This window comes from Tenrec ecaudatus, chromosome 13 (genome assembly GCF_050624435.1).
Source record: "Tenrec ecaudatus isolate mTenEca1 chromosome 13, mTenEca1.hap1, whole genome shotgun sequence".
Classification (NCBI taxonomy): domain Eukaryota; kingdom Metazoa; phylum Chordata; class Mammalia; order Afrosoricida; family Tenrecidae; genus Tenrec; species Tenrec ecaudatus.
In genome coordinates, this window is record NC_134542.1 from 30826780 (window position 1) to 30846246 (window position 19467).

General features: G+C 49.4%; 1 protein-coding gene across 1 annotated transcript in view; it reads left to right on the forward strand.

The window, feature by feature from the left end:
- PLEKHM3 (pleckstrin homology domain containing M3) overlaps positions 1-16496 on the forward strand; it is a 196805-nt gene extending 180309 nt beyond the window's left edge. Inside the window, exon 8 of the mRNA XM_075528977.1 lies at positions 9958-16496. Within this exon, the coding sequence (XP_075385092.1) occupies positions 9958-10135 (178 nt within the window). The 3' untranslated portion in view covers positions 10136-16496. The remainder of the gene's footprint in view (positions 1-9957) is intronic.
- Positions 16497-19467: the final 2971 nt, after the last annotated feature.

The following is a 19467-nucleotide window of genomic DNA, read 5'->3' on the forward strand; positions in this document are numbered from 1 at the left end:
CAATGTCGGGAGTAAAAGACCCACCTAACTCTCGCTTTATTCTCATTGTGGGGGAGAGACATTAACCAAAATTGATAGGAAGAGTCCGTAGTCCTTTATTGATATAGGGAGGAAGGCGAGACTTTCTACTCCCGGAAAGAGTTAGTCTCGGAAAGCTCTTCCCTGCCCCGTAGGGTCACTAGGAGTCAGTATTGACTCAATGGAAGTGAGCGTTTTGCTTGTTTGTTCTCACTGGCATAACAGGGAGCAATCGCGTTAGAAATAACCCTCGTGAGTGACAGGAATGAACAGCATAATAAGCTAACTTACAAATGTTTGCGTGGTGGCTGCAAGAACGGACCCGGCAGCCAGTGGAGTCCGCTTACATGGAAGGGCGAGGTTGGCCTTGAGAGCGGAGAGGCTGCAGTCTCGTAACAGCCTTTCCTTAAGAAGGGCGGGAGCACACTTGCCTTAAAGGCATGTGCTTTGGAGAAGAACCTCCTTAGCCAGTGGAGAGCGAGGACATCTCAATGGAAAGCCCAAGCAAGGGGAAGCAGCGTGTATCAAGGATTGGAAGAATGAAGAGACGACACATTTTCCTCTGCCGTGGGGGAAGGAAGACCCAGGCCCGGGAAGAAGCGCTTCAATAACCTGTGAGGGAAGCACAGTTTTCACGCGGCGCCTGAGAGAGGCAGCAGCCCTGAGGGTTAGGGACAGAGATGGTGTAAATGTCAGAGCAGCGAACAAGAAAGATGCAAAGAAGCCTCAGACTTGAGCAAAGAGAAAACAACCCCTGCTGCCATCCAGTCAGTTCTGAAGCACAGCGGCAACCCTCTGAGACAGAGTAGAACTCGCCTGGGCTTTCAAGGCTGTAAATCTTTACGGGAGTAGAAAGCTTCATCTTTCTCCTGTGGAATGGCTGGTGACCTTGCAATTAGCTCCGTGAATAACCCACAGCCCAGCGGGGCTCCCAAAAAGGAATCGGGACACTTTGTAAACTTCACAGGAGCAGGCAGCCTCACCTTTCTCCTGCAGAGCAGTTGGTGGGTTTGAACAGCCAACCTTTGCATTAGCAGCACAACGCTTACCCTTAATACTTAGGACTCCTTACAACTTAGAAAGTACAACCCTCTGCCCAGCTCGCCAGCTCACCCAGCTCTATCCCTCAAATGATGTTCTCACAGAGGGGTCTGGAAAACTTACTCAGACCATCTCCCCAAACAATGAAAACAAAGGCTTAGCACAGCATACTGCTAACCATACCCAAGCCAGACTCCCAGTAAGTGACATGAGTTGCTCTTTTGTGAGATTCATTTGTCTTAAGAGTATACTTAATGTTGAAAGAAATAGAACTGTTAGTAACTCCAGGGTATCATGCATTTTTGTATATTGCTTGTGTTCATATGAATAGCTGCTCATTATTATGATTATCTGTTGCTCCCAACTTTTATTAATATTCAGGTGAAATCAAAAGTTCCAAATAATCTTCTCACGTTCTGAACGGGGTTGCTAAGCCATGCACGGCTGTTCTAGCCGCCTTCCCTCCTTTGATGTTAATGGAGAGCAGACTCAAAACACTACTGTCCTGTTTTCCAAGGCAGTACAGGCCTGGCTCATGCAAACTTAGAATTACTTTAGTATTAAAGGTTATTTAACAGTTGGACCATGTTTCCTAATTTTATAAATACATAAACAATCAGCCTACTAAGTGTAGCCTACGTAGGCTGGTTTCTCGAGAGAAGCAAAACTGGTAGGGTGTGTGCTGTACTTACTAGAGAGGAGTCGTCGAGGGAGAGAGCATTGTCTCAAGGAAGAGGCTCCTGCCGCGTAGGAGGCTGGCAAGTCCTAAATCTGAAGATGAGGCATCTGGCTAGAGGTTTCTCCTTTCTCACACGGTGGTAAGGCCCGAGGACTCTCTTACCATCAGCAGGTCAGACAGGGGACTCTTGGCTTGTGTCCCAAGAACTGCAAGTCAGATGATGATGATGATGACCACGACGCAGGTGCAGAGTCTGGAGCAGTATGCCCTGATGCAGCCACACCTTCAAGGAAACTCCCCTTGCATTAGATAAGGGGGGTGAGAGGGGAAAGTGTGATTTGAAGAAGGGTGAGACTTGAGTAAAGACACAGCTCTTATAAGACTGGGACTCCAGATACATCCCACCCCAATTCTCCATTCACATCTTTGGAAGCATTGGGAGGAAGGCCGGGTGGTCTGCTGTCCAAACCCTGTGGAGCCCAGTTCTACGCACGGGATCTCCGTGAGTCAGAAGCCACTTCCCAGCAACTGGGCTCTTCTGCTTGGTCATCTGTCCACATGGAAAGTTACGACTGGATAAAGGTAGCATGGCAACTTAATGAAACAAAGGATAGGCTGTTCAATGAAAGAAACTGAGAACCAGCTAACTGGTAGATGGCGTAGATCTCACCATGTTCCCCACACCAAGACAAAATCTAGGTGAATCAAGGAATTTCATGTGAGGTCGGAAACGTACGTGGAAGGAAGTGTTGCTAACCCCTAAAACATGATCAGTGCTTAAAGTCCCATAAGTGACCCCAGTCACAAGCAGAACACTGGGAGAAATGTTTTCAATGCATATGACAAAGAACTCACTTCCTTAATCTACAAAACGCTTTTAAGCTCAGCAAGTAAGCATCCCAGTGACTCAATATAAAAGGGGTAAAAGACCTGAACCAATTTACTGAGAAATTATATAAGTTATCAATAAACGTATAAACAGCTCAATATTATTTGTAATGAAAGAAAGAAAATACAGTGACCCCTTTCCCTATTAGAGAGAAGAAGATATTAACAGGTGTGAACTGAAAAGCCCCCCAGTTCAAACTCACCAGGCACTCCTGAAGAAGAGGAGGCTGCCGCCCCGGAAGCTTTGCAGTTCCACAACAGCATGGAGCAGGTCTGCTCTGCGCTCTGGGTGCTCTCTGCATTGCACTGGGATTGACTTGATGGCAGAGACTTTATATTAAGACATCTGTTATCACTGCTTCCATTTTAAAAAGTGATATTTTTGTTTTAAATACGATGGGTCTTTTATTTCAATGTCTTTCACCTCCTAAATTTTGACATAAAATGACTTACCTAGCCCTAACAACTGAAGTCATTTTTGCCAGTCATGAAACTAGATGGGCTTCCCTTCTGGAGGTGTGTTTGTTGTTGTTGTTGTTGCTGCTGCTGCTGCTGTTTGGGCATATTTTAATGGCCCCATGCTTGAAATTTCTTTTGTTCTTATTGTGTACCTAGCACTTTGAGGAAGTGGAATATAGGATGTTAAATAGAAGTGTTATTCAGAGTCTTACATAAGCAATACTTCTAAAGTATTGTTCTTTTAAAGAGGATTGCTTCAAAAACCTGACAGTTCACATTTGCAGTTTTAGATAAGAGGTGAACTAATGAATCCATGAAAATGAAGGTACATTTGTAAGTCAACATGATTTTTGTGGCTATGAAATGGATCTACTAATATTCATATGCACTGCCGTTATCTCAGCTACAGCAAGGCATTTCTAAACATCTGTTGGGTTCTCGAGCATCTCCACTCCCTTAGAAATTTTGAAATAAAAGCACTGCCAGTAGCTACGGTTTGGTGTGCCACATTATAATACATTCCACCCTTTCCCAAGGTTATTAAAAACACCCAACCTTTAAGCCCTTATGCCACCCCTTTCCTTTCTGCAATATTAAAAAGAATTTGCTAAAGTTATCGCAAGAAGGGTTTGGAGATCTGTTTCTTGGAAATTATGTTAACTGCTAGGTGAACCATAAACAACTTAGACATGTAAGAGATCTTTTTCCCTTACACCTTATGGTAAATTAAAATTTTTAAGCTAGGCTAACCCTACTATGATTGTATACACATATGTAGAAGATAAAGAGAGGTTCTGTCACCATCAACAGATGAACACAACACATCCAAAACAAAACCCACTGCTATCAAGGCAGTTCTGACTCAAGCGACCCTATAGGGCAGGACAGGACTGTCCCCGGGGGTTTCTGAAACTGTAACTCCCACCAATCAGCAAGAAGCCCTAAATTAAGCACTTGCACTACAGATAAGTAAAGTTAGTGCTCTCAGCGGGGTAGCAAATTTAACAAATGAATTAATTAGCCTTGTTTACATTCTGTTTCGCAGCCGAGACTGTAAGTAAAGCTTTTGCGAGTATTAACTGAGCTGGTGGCAAACTTAGGTGCAAGGCCTGTGAAAGCCAAATGCTTTGTGTACTGCAATCAGGGAAAGCCTTCTTAATTAACCCTGGGGATTAAAGGACAAATAAAACCATCACTGCAGAGGGCACCAATTGTTCTACCCAGATCTGGGTCTTAGCAGGTATTTGGAGATGTGATGAATAACCTAAAAGGCCAGGTAGCTGATAACAGTGGGAAGGCAGCCAGGTTTCTAGTGAGAAGATGGAAATCAAATCCAAAATTCATCACCTCTTAAGAGCTCTGACCAGATAAGTCACCAGCTAGTTGCGTTGATATGAAAAAGTAGGGGTAGGTCCCTATCTATAGGGACTAAATATCTTTGATGTCTGTAAATAGACGGTCCGTGAAAAGAGGGAGATCCTCAAGGAGATGGCTTGGCAGCAGCCGCGCACTATAGGAGCCAACGCAGTGAGGATGGCCCGGGCGGGCAGTGTGGGGTTCCAGTGCATCTAGCTGCTGCAAGGCAGAGCCAACTCCCCAGCAGCTAATAGCATTTTAAAGAAGTGGGAAGGACTGCAGAGATGTAGCCTCTTAAATGTCTCATTGTATGGTTTTACTGTTGCCTCTATGTGCGTATTTACTGTTCAACTATTGGGATGGCTTAAAAAGACCAGGCATTCGGCCAAAAGCACCAGATATGTTCCAGACTCCCATAATTCCAATCAAGCTAGATTATTTTTTAGCTTCTACCCTCGCCCCACCATGCCCAGCAAAAAAAAAAAAAAATTACAATGAGCAATCCCAATAATGATATAAATAGAGTCATATTTTTGGTTCTACCAAGATCCACGGTTCTGGAATTCCGCATTTTCAGGCCATTCCCTTCCGGCCAGTTCTGGACCTGAGCACTACCCCTGGGCAGAACAGAGGGGCTTGTGCCCAGTCTGGCTGGGGCACCCCTAACACCAGGCCTCTCAAGGCGACGCTGCGCAGGGCAGGGGCTGTGGAGCGGGGACTCTCTGCCCTCAGCTCTACTAATAATTCATTTCTCCCTGAAATTACCTTCGCCTTCTTTATTTGGACCCCTGTAAAGAGTAAATACAGCTGCTGTCGAGTCAGTTTCCACTCATGAGAGCCCCTGCATTGTGTCCGGCTGCATTGAGCTGGGCTCTACTGGGGCCCCGGGGAGATTTTTACAAGTAGATTGCCACACCTTTCTGTTCAGTGCCTCTGACAGGACATGGAGCCTGTGAGTGGTTTACACCACCTAGAGACTCCCACCCCTCCCACCCCTTCTCCCGCCAGAAACATAGAGCCAACCAAACCGCTTGCCATCTTGTCAATTCTGACATACAGCTTAGCTGAACAGCGTTTCCAAGGCTCCACATCTTTGTAGTGGCTGGTGCGTTTGAACCTGGGGCCTGGTCTCTATAGTGGCTGGTGCGTTTGAACCTGGGACCTGGTCTCTATAGTGGCTGGTGTGTTTGAACCTGGGGCCTGGCAGTTACCAGTCCAACACTCAAACCAACAGTGTCGGGTAATAACACTTAACCACCACCACCACTCCGCGCCCCCTCCAAAAAAAAACCTGTTTAATCTTATCATTTGCTTACACTGTGTTTGATTGACTTCCCCCAAGAATGTCTAAGTAGCATATCTAAGTCCGAGAATAGGCTGCCCCTCGCTACAGGTTCGCACAGGGCCCGCATGCAGGCAGGCAAGCAGTCCCGTCATGTTGGTCAATCTCCCCTTTAAGCACATGACAAACCTTCTGCTCATGTACATTCACTTCCACAAAGGCAGAAGAAACACTACCTCGAAACATTAAAATAGCTCGGCCCAGTCACTACCTCCCTTCGCTAAACGATCGAAAGCATCAGCCTGGTTTCTTGGCAAAGCCAATAGTAGTTTGGAGAGGCGCCCTTGCCTAGTAGCCACACGCAGAACCGCACTCCCATGCCTGCATGCATGCACGCACTTATTCCAGCTCCATGCCCTGCTTGCTGGGGGCCTGCGCGGTGGGACTCTGCCAACGCTCTGCCCTGCTCTGCTCAGCTCTCCTTAAAGGCTTGCCAAAGAGCCAACCTAAGTGAAGCCTGCGTTTCAGTCCAAGTGAAATCTCTGAGGCCTTTGCCTGCACCAGAAATAAAAACGCAGCCGGCAAGAACTGGTGGGAACAGAGCAGAAGCCGTCCAGGGACCTCACCTGGACCAGGGCCTTTCAGTTGCTCGTGTTCTCCTTGTGTGCAGCCAGCATCTCAATGGCGAGCATCAAGTCACCAGGCCGGCCTCTAATTGGTCTCACCTCATCAGTTTTCCAGAATAGGAAACTGCAGTCAGGAATTCTTGCTCCTTTGCCATCTTTAAGAAGCAAATTTCCCATCCCACTACACACTCACTGGGGGTATTCAGTTCTGTTACTTGGTGGCAGGTGGCTATCTCTCAGGGGAACGTCATGTCTGTGTAATCTCTGGGCACTTGACTTCTTGATCGCCAAGTTATCCGTGTGTCTCCCACGTCTGAGTCACTGAGCTAATTTGTTAGGTCAAAGGCTGATTGTAAACTGTCTCATTCCAGGGTGCATTTACTAAGATGCAGAGTGAGATCTGGGTGGCCAGGAAGGGACCCACTCTCTCGGGGGCCACGTAATGATCAGTCCCATTGGACCCTGCGGAGCCGTGTACACTGTCCACGTGGGTAGTGCCTGGGCTCTTGCTAATGCCCGCCCCTGCTGCATAGGACGGCGCCTCACAACAAGAACCTTCCTGCGCGGCGAGAGCTCGTCCCAGGTTGAGCTCTGTGGATCGAGTGACACGCTGGCCTCTCTGAGGAAGAGCTGCACTGGGGCTTCTGTCCGTAGCACATGTAGATGCACTGGCCAGGGCCGGGCAGAGAGAGGACACTCGGGCTGCTCGCTGTGGTGCACAGTGACAACCAAAAATGCCACCACTTGCTGCTGGGACTGGGTGACTCAAATGCTGGATTCATGGCCCCTGTCCTCGTAACAGGAGCACACCGTAGTGCATTGTTTTGTGGTTGTTTTATGTTTTCTAATGGGAATACTTTCTTTCTCCTGCACATTACATTTTTATTACCAAGTGCCTCCTTCCTTTTCCTGCCCTATTCTTTTCCTTTCAAGAGAAGGGGGTGGGGGGAGGTCACTGTTGGGCCAGTCCGTCCTGTCTGCCATTCAAAGCATGCCTGTTGGGGTGCACATTGCTAGAATGAGTCTTGGTTCTTATTTTGAACCATTAATTTTTTTTATCTTGTATTCCCCACCCCTCCCTCCAGTTACTGACCTTTGGCTCAAAAGAGCAGGTGCGCTTGGGCCCTCCATCACCCTATGGGTGTTGGCTGTACCTGAAACATCTGATAAGGTGCATTCACTTCGCTCACCGGGTCCTGGTATCAGGAGAGATAAAGGAGTGGCACTGAAGGAACCCAGCACTTTCCTCCTTATCAATCACGGCCCTAGGACAACATCCCTAGGCATGTAAATCACTGACTAATCCAGGGCAAAGGGGCAGGAAGTAGGAAATGCATTTGATAACTCTACCATTACTGTCAGGCTAGCGATAGCAGGCTGAAGAGGTGTGATCCAGTCGTGGCAAAGCCTCTGCCCTGGGGAGGGGCTTGCCAGTGCCAGGGAAAGAGAGGTCCTGGGTCTGACCTTCATCTTCACTGGAAGGAGGGGAGGGGCTGGGGAGAAGAAGATGCCCGAGCTCACCCACGGTCACCTTTGACAGGACAGGGCTGTCCCAGTTCCAGTGTGGGGGTGCGGCATGTGCATGGTAGACAGGTGGGGTCACACTGAGCCGCCTGTAGGACATTCCATCATCTACATGGTCTTTCCACATGCATCTGCCCCTCCCGGGTTCACAATGCCAGAGAGTAGGGACGGGCCATGGTTAGCGGCAGTTACAATGGAGGCGACGAGCACCCAAAGGCGACACTGGCCCCAGATCACACAACTAACGAGAAAGCCGGGCTTCCCTGCGCAGTGGCTGACTGCTCCCACTCAGGTGAACAGCCTCAGCCAGCCAGCAGCATGGCGCGGAATGATCCTGGTTTCTCATCGCAACTCTGTCCTCAACTGGCTGCCTCCCAGCCAGACAATCGCCTGCCTTCTTGGAGTCTCCGTTTTCCCATCGAGGACGCAGGGGCGTGATGGAACTGTCCTCAGTTGGCATGAAGACAGCAGGCAGCTCAAGGCTGTGAACAGGTGCAGCTTTATGGTGTACCAGGAACTATGCCGGCCGCTTTATCAGCTCTGTTTGTATGTTCATGACACCCCTGTGAGGTGGGTGCCAATGTTATCCTCAATTAGCAGATACGAAAACTTTAGCTCAAAGACATGAAGGAACTTGCACCAAGATCCTTATAGCCATTAACTTATTGAGGCCACAGCCATCTAACTCCCTGCATGCTACCCCAGCCACTTACCTTTCTCTAGCTCCTGAGAGCTGAGCTCCAGGAAGGGGGGCAGGGGCAGGTCTGCCCACTAGTACAGCACCCCACCCCCTCCCCCCAAGGGGCTGTGAAGGTCCTTCTTTAGCCACGCCCTGTGAATCTGAATCGTGTTGAGGGTGAGCCAGCGGCGGACTGGCAGTCGTCCCCTAACCGGCAGCCTGTGCCAGGACTCAAACCCAGCCACAGCTAGAGAAGCAAAAGCAGCGCCTCCTTCGCCCTTGCTGCCCTGTCTCTGTTAGGCCCTCCCTGCATGCGGCTGCTGGGACAGAGTCCCACTGGGATCAGGTGAAAGGTGCATGTCACCACGTGTGAGAGATGAGAACTCAGTCCATGTGGCCAAGCCACCACTAGAACAGCTTTAGTCATACGACTGTCACTTATACCTACTGCCATCAGTCCATGCAACCCTATGGGACAGGGTAGGATCACTGTCGCTTCCGTTCTAAGGCTGTAACCGTTTACGGCAGTAGAAAGCCCCGTCTTTCTCCCTCAGAGCAGCTGGTGGTTTCAAACTGTGGACCTTGCAGCTCGCAGCCCAATGAGTAACCACTGTGCCACCAGAGCTGCTAGTTACTCATTGGTAAAAACTGTGCTATAAAAACAAGCTGTCAGACTCCTGTGCAGGTTACCACTCGGCTGAACAACATCCCGCAATCCCCCTGGAATGTCTCCGCTGTGTAAACTGCGTCTGCTAGGTTGGGGTTGTTTGGTTTTTATCGTTGTTGCTGTTTTCACTCATATTTTATTGAGAGTTGCGCTACAGAGGTAAACTCTTAGGGGGAAGATGTTCACTTATTTCTTACTTTTGAATTCCAAGTAATACACCACAGTGTATAATTTTTTTAACGTGTCATTTTACCTTTTCTAAACTCTCAGCTTAATGACAGTGAGCTAACGGGGACCCACGTAGCCCCTGCGGAAGGAGTTAAAGGAGTGTTCCCACTGATGGAAACAGGTTGCCTTCGCTCGCCCGCTGAGACCTCACCCCTAGTCACCCCCGTGCCCCTCTCCAGGCTGGGAGGCAGGAGGACGCTAGCACCCAGGGCTTCCGGCCACGGCCATGGTCACCGTAAATCACAGCGTTGCAAAATGACTGCTGGTTCCCTTCCACACTTCCCCAGGGGTGGGGGTGGGGTGGAGGGGATGTTTTTCAAGCAAACATCAACCTTGAGCACTTGGGTAAAGCAAACAGCCGGTTCCCATGCGTCACTCTCTTCCCTGCGGTGGGATTGTCCAGAATAAGACGGGGTGTCGGCTTGTGCCTGGGCCTTCCACGCCCAGAGTGTGTGTGCTGTGCCCTGCTCCCTCCACCCCGCTCATCCTCTCCCCGCTTGGCTTTTACAGGTGTGAGAGCTGTGGCGCCGTTTTCCATTCTGAATGCAAAGAGAAGTCTGTCCCCTGCCCGAGGTGTGTTCGCCGCGAGCTGCAGAAGAAGCAGAAGTCTTTCTGGCGGAGGCTGAACATGGACGAGAGTCTGGAGGAGGCTTGCACCATGTTTGAGCTGTCCTACCAGAACACCTGACCGGGCGGCACCCCAGCCCGAGGGCCGCGCACGTGGGGGACGCGGCAGCAGTCAGAGCGGCTTCCTGAGTAGCCACTGAGAGCCCACTGGAGGAAGAGTATGTCTACTCTTCAGCTCGATAGAGATATACATTTACATGCATATGCATACGTACATATACACACGGTATGTATAGCCCGTGTCACTCGTTGTGGAAAAGGTCGCTGGAGCCTCCATGGCTTGAAAGAAAGGACCAATTGCTGACTTACACTTAGCCATGGATTTATGTTGCTTGCTTCCAAGCAGAATGTGGTTTACAACTCTGCCTAATAGTTCAGACTTCCTTTTTATCTGTTCTTTTGGCTCTCAGGCCATTTTATTACACAGGACACAGGAGAAAACATTTCCGGCAGAACAACAGAAATGTGGGTTATTTTCACTTTATTTTAGCGTCCTCAGAAGCGGAGGCAACTGAGGCAAGCACCCACCACCATCTGCTTCATAAGAAAATCTTCCAAACACAGCGAGGACTCCTGGCTCTTTCCAGGGCTTGTGTCCCTGGTGCTGCTGAGCCTCCGTTTCTCCCGAGGAAAGCCCCCCCCCCCGACAGGAAGCATGCACCCCTAACTTATGAGGAGAGCTGCCTCTGCCTTCAAAGTTAACCTCAGAACATTGTTGGGTTTTTGTTTTGGTTTGTTTTTTTAATTTATCTCCTCCCTCCACCCCGGGGAAAGAAGAAACTTCGGGACCAAAACTGCATGTTGTCAGTTTGCTGGTACGAATGCCAACGCCTGCTTACAGATGGGACTGTCCACCAAGGGCCAGGCCGTGGACACAATGCTCTGAACAGCAGTTTGCTGGGGGCTCATGGGTGATATTTATGCGCTTGTCAGGTGCTGACCCGAGGGCATTTCCTGCCTCTGATGTCAAAGCCCGGTAGATAGGGCGGGTGGTGTGCACACTCCAAGGGGTGGCTTGCAATTTCCTTGTGCAGAATCCGGCCCTGCCTCCCCACCAGGATAAAGTCCAGGCTTTATCCTTGTTCTTCCTTGCGCGTTCGTCTTCTTGTTCTGCATTGCTGATCTCACCATCCTGACTTTCCTTTACTTATTTGAGTTGTTTAAAAAATTCGAGTAGCCAGGAACTTCAAAGCAGCAACCTTAGTCTGTTAAGAAAATACCAAACTTGCAAAGCTAATTCATAAATTAAACTTACTATTGGTCAAAAGTACATACACACACACACATATATATATACTTGCCACCTTAAAGTAAAACAGAAGCGCAAAGTAAAGAATAGGCTCTTCCTGAGAGGTGTAACTAGTTCCTCTGCTAACTGCAGGGTAGGGGTCTCCCACTGCAGTGCCCTTGGAAGAGCCAGCCCAGCAGTCAGGGGGGCCACAATGGCAGCGCTGGAACCCCAACGGCTCCTGTTTCATCACGTCTCCCTTACGTCTTTCTTGAACAGGAGTGTGTGTGTGTGTGTGTGTGTGTGTGTGTGTGTGTGTGTGTGTGTGTGTGTGTGGAAACCACTCACAAGACTCTACGAGAAGATCCTGTGTGTTCACTACTCAACCGACGTCTTCAACGCCTTTGCGTTTGGCGGCTGCGCTGGTATCAGGATCCGGAGAGACTGACTTACAGCGTACGTGGTTCCTTCAGCCCCATCTAGCTCTCCTTTCTCCCACACCTGCTCCGTACACATCCAACCGCCATCCATTCGGAGAGCTGACACCTTCACAGGACTTTCATTCAGATGGTTGGATCTGAACATTTCCCCTCTTAACCTACGATGGCCCTTTGGCCCAGCCCACACATTTCAACTTGATAGCCCGAATGCATTTGTTTACTGACCCAGTAGCTGTCATCAAAGCATGACAGTGTGTTAAAAGGCCGGGGCCCTGTTCAAGAGAAGGCTTGCGGTGCCTTTGACTCTTGGGAAACAGGTGGACTCCTCTCTCCATCCCCCACTCTGGTCAGCACTGCACACAAAGAGGGTGGAAAATGTCGAACGAGCATTCGGCAAACAGACGCACAAATGTGAGCATCTCCTTTCTCCTCTTCCCCTCTGTGAAAAGCAGTGTTTCTGGTTTCCAGCCTCAGAAAAGATAGCAGAACATGATCTTTCACAGGAGAATTATAGACCTGCTTATTAGAAAGCATGTGCTCCAATGGTACTGCTCCTCCTCTTCCACCCCCAGCTCCCGTCGCTGGAGCTCCCTTTGGCCTGGGCTGTAATGAATACGCTGCGTGCATCTGTGACCCCCACCGGTCACGGAAATCCTCCCTGTGTTTGCAGACCTGGAGCGCAGAGCGGCCGCTCCTTCCCAGCAGGCTTGCTCTCTGCCCAGAATTTCCCATCCCAGGGTCAAGTCTGCCAAAGTCAAGGGTGAAGTTCTGGATCCCAATTCTAAATGCATATGCCAATGTCCGTGCAGAAGGCTCTGTTACCTACCAGCAGCCCCGAGAATTCCTAGGGGGAACTTCGCCACCCACATCATCATCTGCTTATTTTCAAGAGGGGAAGCTAGATGCAGCTTCCCAGGGCTGCAGCTATGTCCCAGCTGCTTCTGTTTTCTCTCCTTTGTACACATCACTGACAGCCGGGCTGGGGCCGGCCACAGACTCCCCCCACAGCCACTGCCACCCAAATCAGATGGGACAGAGCAGAGCCCACAGAGGGTTCAGGCTACCATGGAAATTCAAAATTGCTGCTCTCAGCCCCAAATGGCCTAGCACATAAGAACACCCTGACCGGCTTCCTCCCTCACAAACAGCTCGGCTTCCTGCCTCACAAACTGCGAGGTAATTGTTCCATTGCTTGGAAACTGCACACGAATGCAGAGCTGCAGCCTGCCACCACTGAGCGTACTACTACCTGCTTGTCCTCTCCTGGTCATCCTCTATTCAATGCCCTGCTCAGAAAGCAGAAAAGGAACTGGCCAGAGAATCTCCAGGCACTCGCAGCTGGCTGCAGGGACCCTCTGCCCCACAAGCTCGCTGCCTGGTGAAGCCTAGAGAAATCCCTGCCAGCAGTGCCAGGAGCTCGGGAGCCAGACGGCTGGGCCTGGGGAAATGCTGGCACCTAACCCTGTGGCAGAGAAGCCAGCTCCGAAAATAGACCTGCGTTTGCCCCGCTGCGGGAAGGCCGCCTGAAACTTAAAAAGCAGTCGACTTCAGTCACAGGCGTTTTCTCTCCAGCCTTGTTTTAGTGGAAAGCTGCCTTGTGTGGAACCGTGTCATCTTGCATCTCCCCGCTTGGCTTCACTACCTTTTGGGGGGAGCTTCTGGTGGGCATCTTGATCTCTGCAGCACCACCAGGAACCTTATTAGGAGAGGGGCCTCCCTTTTTGATTCTTACAGATGTACCCAACAGGGGAGAGGGCTAGTGCTATGACGGGTGACCTCCAGCTTCCTGAAAAGGGATGCCCTGATGCCCTTCCAGCCTCAGTGAAAGCAGGTATGGCTATCACTCTCTAGTCCCCCAGAATAAAGGCCTGGCGGTCTACACCCCCAGAACCAGCCATTGAAAACCTGATGAAGCACAGTTGTTCCCTGACGCCCATGGGCTTGCCATGACTCCGAGTACACTCGAGTCTCCTGAGTTCACCGGAGGGCAACTGCTTTGCTGAGTGGAGCCAAGGCCCAGGGATGGTTTCTAGCCTCCCTGACACACACACCGAAATGGCCCCAGAAGGTCTTTCCCCCAGGCTTCCCCCTCAAGACCAAGCGCCCCTGTCAGATGGCTTGTTCTCTACCCGTTGGCCAAAAAGAGGCCATCTGTAAACTGATTTATCAGGACAGGGCTAGCATGATGCCGCCTGGACTTCAACTTGCTGGGGAGACGTGGTATGAGGAGGGAGAGGCATTCTGTGCCTCCTTCAGGGCAAACCCAACTGTTCTCGATGCATTGACCCTGGGTGGCTCAGGGCTGCATAGAAATCACCAAGACCATCTTTCTCCCCCTGATTCTGAGGTAGCCTGGAGTCAACCCAGGGGCGGTTGTGCTTGTGGTTTCTCACTGTAGAGAGATGTGCAATATTCCCACATTTACTCTCCGTTTTATTCCGCTTCCTTACGCTGAAATAATGTGAAAAGGTAGAGGCTTTTCTACCACACTGAAGGAAATGAAGCCTTTCTCCACTGTGGGAAGTGGAACTAGTGGTACAAACTCGATTTTCCTTTCCTTGGTACTTGTTCCTAACAGGCAGGGGAGGGCTTTGAAAGTAGCCCTGCGTCCAGGAGAACTGAACGGTTGCAGGCTGGATCCAGTTCTGGGAGACATAGACGTTCCCCGTGCACCTCGATGGCGGTTTCTATCCTGTAGGCTGGAAGCCTGGTGGCGTAGTGGTTACGTGATGGGCTGCAAACAGCAAGGTCCGCGGTCCCAAACCAGTAGCAGTTCTGAGTGAGAAAGAGGAGGCTTTCTACTCCCGTAAAGAACTACAGTCTCAGAAACCCACAGAGGGAATTCTCCCGGTCCTATGGAATGGCTAGGAGTCAGCATTGAGTTGATGGGTTGGATCATATGGGATGGTGTTTTAACCATTAAATCCCACTCCCCAGCCCTCTCCTCCCTGTTTGGGCATGGTGGTCATGGTGGTGGTGGTTAATAGCCATTGAGCCAACACCAGCCCACAAGTCCCTTCTCTAGAGCAAAATGGAGCATCGGCTGGCCCTTCGCCGTTTTCATGCTTGTTGGGTGTGTTGGAGTCAGTCTGCTGCTGTAGGTTCTGATTTCATTGGACTCAAACAGCTCTGGCTTGGTGGTGTTCCTTTAGTCTGTTTTAAGGAAGAGCGTGACTAAGGTCAAGTCCGAGGCCTTGTTAAATGCTATAAAAGTATAAAGAGAGGGGGCCGGGAAGTGTGGCATGCCCTTGAAGCACACCTGTCGGTGTCGGGTTTTATTTTAAAGTGATCCAAGTGTCCATGTTATGTGGCAGTTTCTGGAGGACATGACCTCCAGGGCGATGAAAGGCATTGCCTTCGGGAGGAGACGCGGTGGACTGCTTGTGTTGTCAGGTCTGGAGAGAGGGTACCTTGGCCTAGGTGCCTACAGCGAAGACATACGCCTCCTCCCCAATCCAGACTCAGCTTCATGGCTAGTAAACCAGCTAGTGGGCTCCGGGGCAGTGGCTCCTTCTCCGTGTTGCCTGTCCCATTTGTTACTTTTCCTTGTAGGAGTGCCTTATAGTACCGCCTCGAGCTTCTAGTCTCATCTCCCGGACCCACTTGGAGCCGGCAGGACCTTTGGCTGCAATGTGGATCACAACTTTTTTCCCTGTCGGCGCCTCTGTACACAGATGCGTTTGGAGCCTGCATAGCCCGTGATGCATGTCAGACCGTACCCTTGTCTAACCTGGTGCCTTAACCTCACGAGGTCAAGGGTTCCTGTTGGAAACAATTGTCAACGTAGACGATACAGGCGTTGGCTTCTTGGAGCCGTTGGCACTTTCCCCAAGAAATTCAAAGGACACAACCACGTCACATTTTAACTTTGTTTGATGCTGCTGCTTTGTTTTTGTTTTCCGTCACGTTTGTTTGTTTGTTTGCTCTCATTAACCAAACTCAGGGGACGGTCATGATGTCACCAAGGCCAATGGGTAGAAATAAAACCAGCTATCCAGACTTAAATCTGTAAAGTAAGTAAACTTAGTCTTTTGCCGGATCAGAAATTATACAAACACAATGATTTTCTTTTCCTTTGTATAAAGAAAAAAAATGTTTATTTTTCCAGCTCTTTCTCAAATGGGAATTGGGAAGGCTCGTGGGTAAATGGTGATGAAAACTGTCTATGCGTGTACTGTGCGCAGTCCCCGCAGCCTGGTGGAGGTGCGCTTTCCCCATTGCAGTCTCAGCACTGGTTTGGGCCATCCACTGGAATCTTGTGGGAGCGACTAGCCCACCGTCGCAGGTTTAAGGAGATGAAGGAGGAAAAGAGCATGTCTTTAGAGAGCCTCTGAAAGGGGGAAACACCGAGAATGCAATTGAAGAGTACTGAGCATGAGGACACAGAAGGCGTGGGCGCAGCATGTGTTTGTGCGCCTGGCTCAGATCTGGGTCATTTTCCTTACTGCTCAGCTGAAACCGTGAGGCTTGGGTGAGCACAGATTGCTCTTCGTGTTGACCCCGTGGAAGTCGCCAATGCGCTAACTGACCTGGCTGTTCTTCCTGTTGGGGGCTCGTTTCGCTTTTGTTTGGGCGTCACTTGTCTACCTTGTGGTTTACACCGTTTGCTTTCGACCAGTACCTGTAACTCACATCCGGTCAGCATGGTGTCACTGACAAGGCCCCCCATTTTTATGGTCATGTGTTACATAATTTAAGTGCACCGGTTCCTCGTGTGTAAAGATAATGCTCTCTCAATAAACAATGCAAAAGTACTCTCTGGGCTTATAATGTCTTCATTGAAATACCGCTTTTGAGAGGATGGTGAAAACTCACCAGACCATTGGGTGAGCGACTAGGATTTAAAAGTAGACACCGATATTCATCTTACAGATAGACTTGGCGTTTTTTTATTGGTCCATCTATAATATTTTCATCCCTTCTGCCTATAGTTGTGGAAAACATAGTCTAGCTTTAAAAAAAAAACCCGCGTGGTGGCTACCATGGTGAAGGTCAGCCTCGTTTGCTGCCAAAAAGCGTACTGTCCTCCAGCTCGGAGACGAAGCTGCTACCGCTCCTGCCGGGAAGTCTTCCTCCCGGAGTTCTCACCAGGCCTCCACCCTGCTCACCTCTCACTCCATCAGACAGACAATTGCCGACAAATAGGCAAGGACGCTGGTCCTGCAGACCGTCGTTTGAGAGCAATGACCAACAGCGACTGCAAAGTGAAGGATACATGCCTGTGGCGCAGCGTTTCCACGCTCAGCCGCTCACCACAGACGGGCGGTCCACGCACAGCAGCTGCCCCATGGGAGAAAGAGGTAGCAGTCGGCTTCTGTAGCGATGACAGCCCGGGGCCCATGGGGCGGTTCTCTGCCCCACAGAGTTGCCATGAGTTGGAATCGACTCGGTGGCAGTGGGTTTGGTGTTTGATATTCATGCTAGCGAGAACAGCCCCCTAGGAATCGAGAAGTGATTGACATGAACTGTGCCACCTCTCGCCTTGACTGGCCTTGGCTCTCCCATCCAGAAAGCCACAGGGCACAACTCTCCACTTTTCAAGTACCATTTAAACTCACTTTCCCAGAGAAAGACACCCTGAAATGAGATTAGTGAAGGTGCTCTAATTAAACATTTACCCGAGGTGAACCCTGAACCTTGCTCCCTTAAGATACACCTAAACAAACCTCTGTCCTGTCTCTCGGGCTCCACCGCAGGAAATCAACGTGGTCTCACACCCACTCTGTCCGAGGGATGGGCTAGCTGGACTTCATCCTCACAAGGAACCTGCCGCAATAAAAAGAAACGAGTTAATGTTTCACTGACTCAAACTACGCTCGCGAGGTAGTCAGAGCCCAGAATCGCACAGTCCACAGGGCAGGCTAGCCTTGTCCAGTTGGAGTAAACCGCAGTGGTGCGTTCACCCCTGGAAGACTGAACATCATCAAAGGGAAGATGTGCTCAGATGTTCTCAGGAGGGTAGAAGCAGACACCATTAGTGCACCTCTTCCCGCCCCCGGGAAACAGTGACTGCAATCTCCCTCGATTGTGTCCCTCTGTCCCTTGATGATGACTCAAGGTGATGGCTGAAACCAGGGGTTTTCATGTTACAAACAAAAGCCGAGGCACCATTACAGCCCACTGAAACCAAGCCTCAGGAGGAGGCCTGAGTATGTGTGTTTTTAAACAGCTCTCCAGATGGGCATCTGTGCTCTCGACACTGTGAAGCGGGATCTTGCATGAAGCGAGTTGTTTTAAGATAGCCAGCAATGGGAGCCACGTCAGTGTCATGGGCAGGGACTGAGCCTCTCTCCTCTCTACAGACACAGACCGCAAACATTCTCATAAAATGTTACCTGTGTAAAGGGTGTGGCTAGTTTCTGTTCATCCAGGACATGTCATCACTGGCCTCGTGAATACAAGTGGCTAGATTATGGCCGTAGATTCAGCTGGTTTGCACAGGTTTGGCAGAACTGAGAACTTTTTGTTGTTGTTGAATACAGTGAAGCTGTTGTTCAAGCGTCACTTGGAATCGGGGTCTCTTGAAGGCAGGCAGCTGGGAAGCCGCTCAATGTGGAAATCCCAGATTTACGCTCCTGACTCTCTTTGAACTGTAAAACAGCACATTCTAAGCGCCCGTAGTAATGTTCATTCTGTCCATAGATATATAAATTAGAATTAGCCTTGTAAAATTTATTTATTCATTCGTTTCACAAAAGTCATACTTTTAATGAAATACTACATTGGTCTTCCCTTGTGTTTGTTCCTTCAGAAAACAAACAAGTCACGTGAAGAAATGACTGCCAAACAACCAGAGCATGACATACTGCCATTCGTTTCAGCTTTGTGTTATGCCCCAAATTCCAACGAGATATTTTGAGGGGATGATGTAATTCCTGAAAGTCTTCAAAGAGTTAAAAATACTGTCAGAACAACTACTGTAATTTCAGCAGAAAGGGGTTTTTCAAAGATGAACATAGTACATTCAGAAAAGAGAAATCGCCTCTTTCTAATGTATCAAGCACAGTGGCTATTATATAATTAGACTGCCTCTTAAGGAATGGGACCCTTCTACAGTGAAAAGATGGTTAAGGGTAAATCACAACCGGTGATAAGAGCAAAGAGTATTGCAAGTGAGGACACCAATCAAGAAGCAATACGGAACCATCTTAAATAACAGTATTAGTGTTTTGTGGTCAGCTGTCAGTTAATATGTTTTTATTACTATTTTTTAATCATTTTATTGGGGCTCATACAGCTCTTATCATAATCCATACATCCATCCATTGTGTCAAGCACTTTTGTACATTTATTTTCCTCATCATTCTCAAAACATTTGCTTTCTACTTGAGTCCTTGGTATCAGTTCCTCATTTTCCCCTCCCTCCCCACTCCCCCTCCCCCATGAACCCTTGATAATTTATAAATTATTATTTTGTCATATCTTACACTGTCTGACATCGCCCTTCACCCACTTCTCTGCTGTCCATCCCCCAGGGAGGAGGATATATGTAGATCTTTGTAGTCTGTTCCCCCTTTCTCTCTCACCTTTCCTTCACCCTCCCAGTATCGCCACTCTCACCACTGGTCCCGAGGGGTTCATTTGTCCTGGATTCCCTGTTTCCAGTTCCTATCTGTACCAGTGCACATCCTCTGGGCAAGCTAGATTTGTAAGGTAGAATTAGGATCATAATAGAGGAAGCATTCAAGAATGAGAGGAAATTTGTATGTTTCATCACTGCTACAC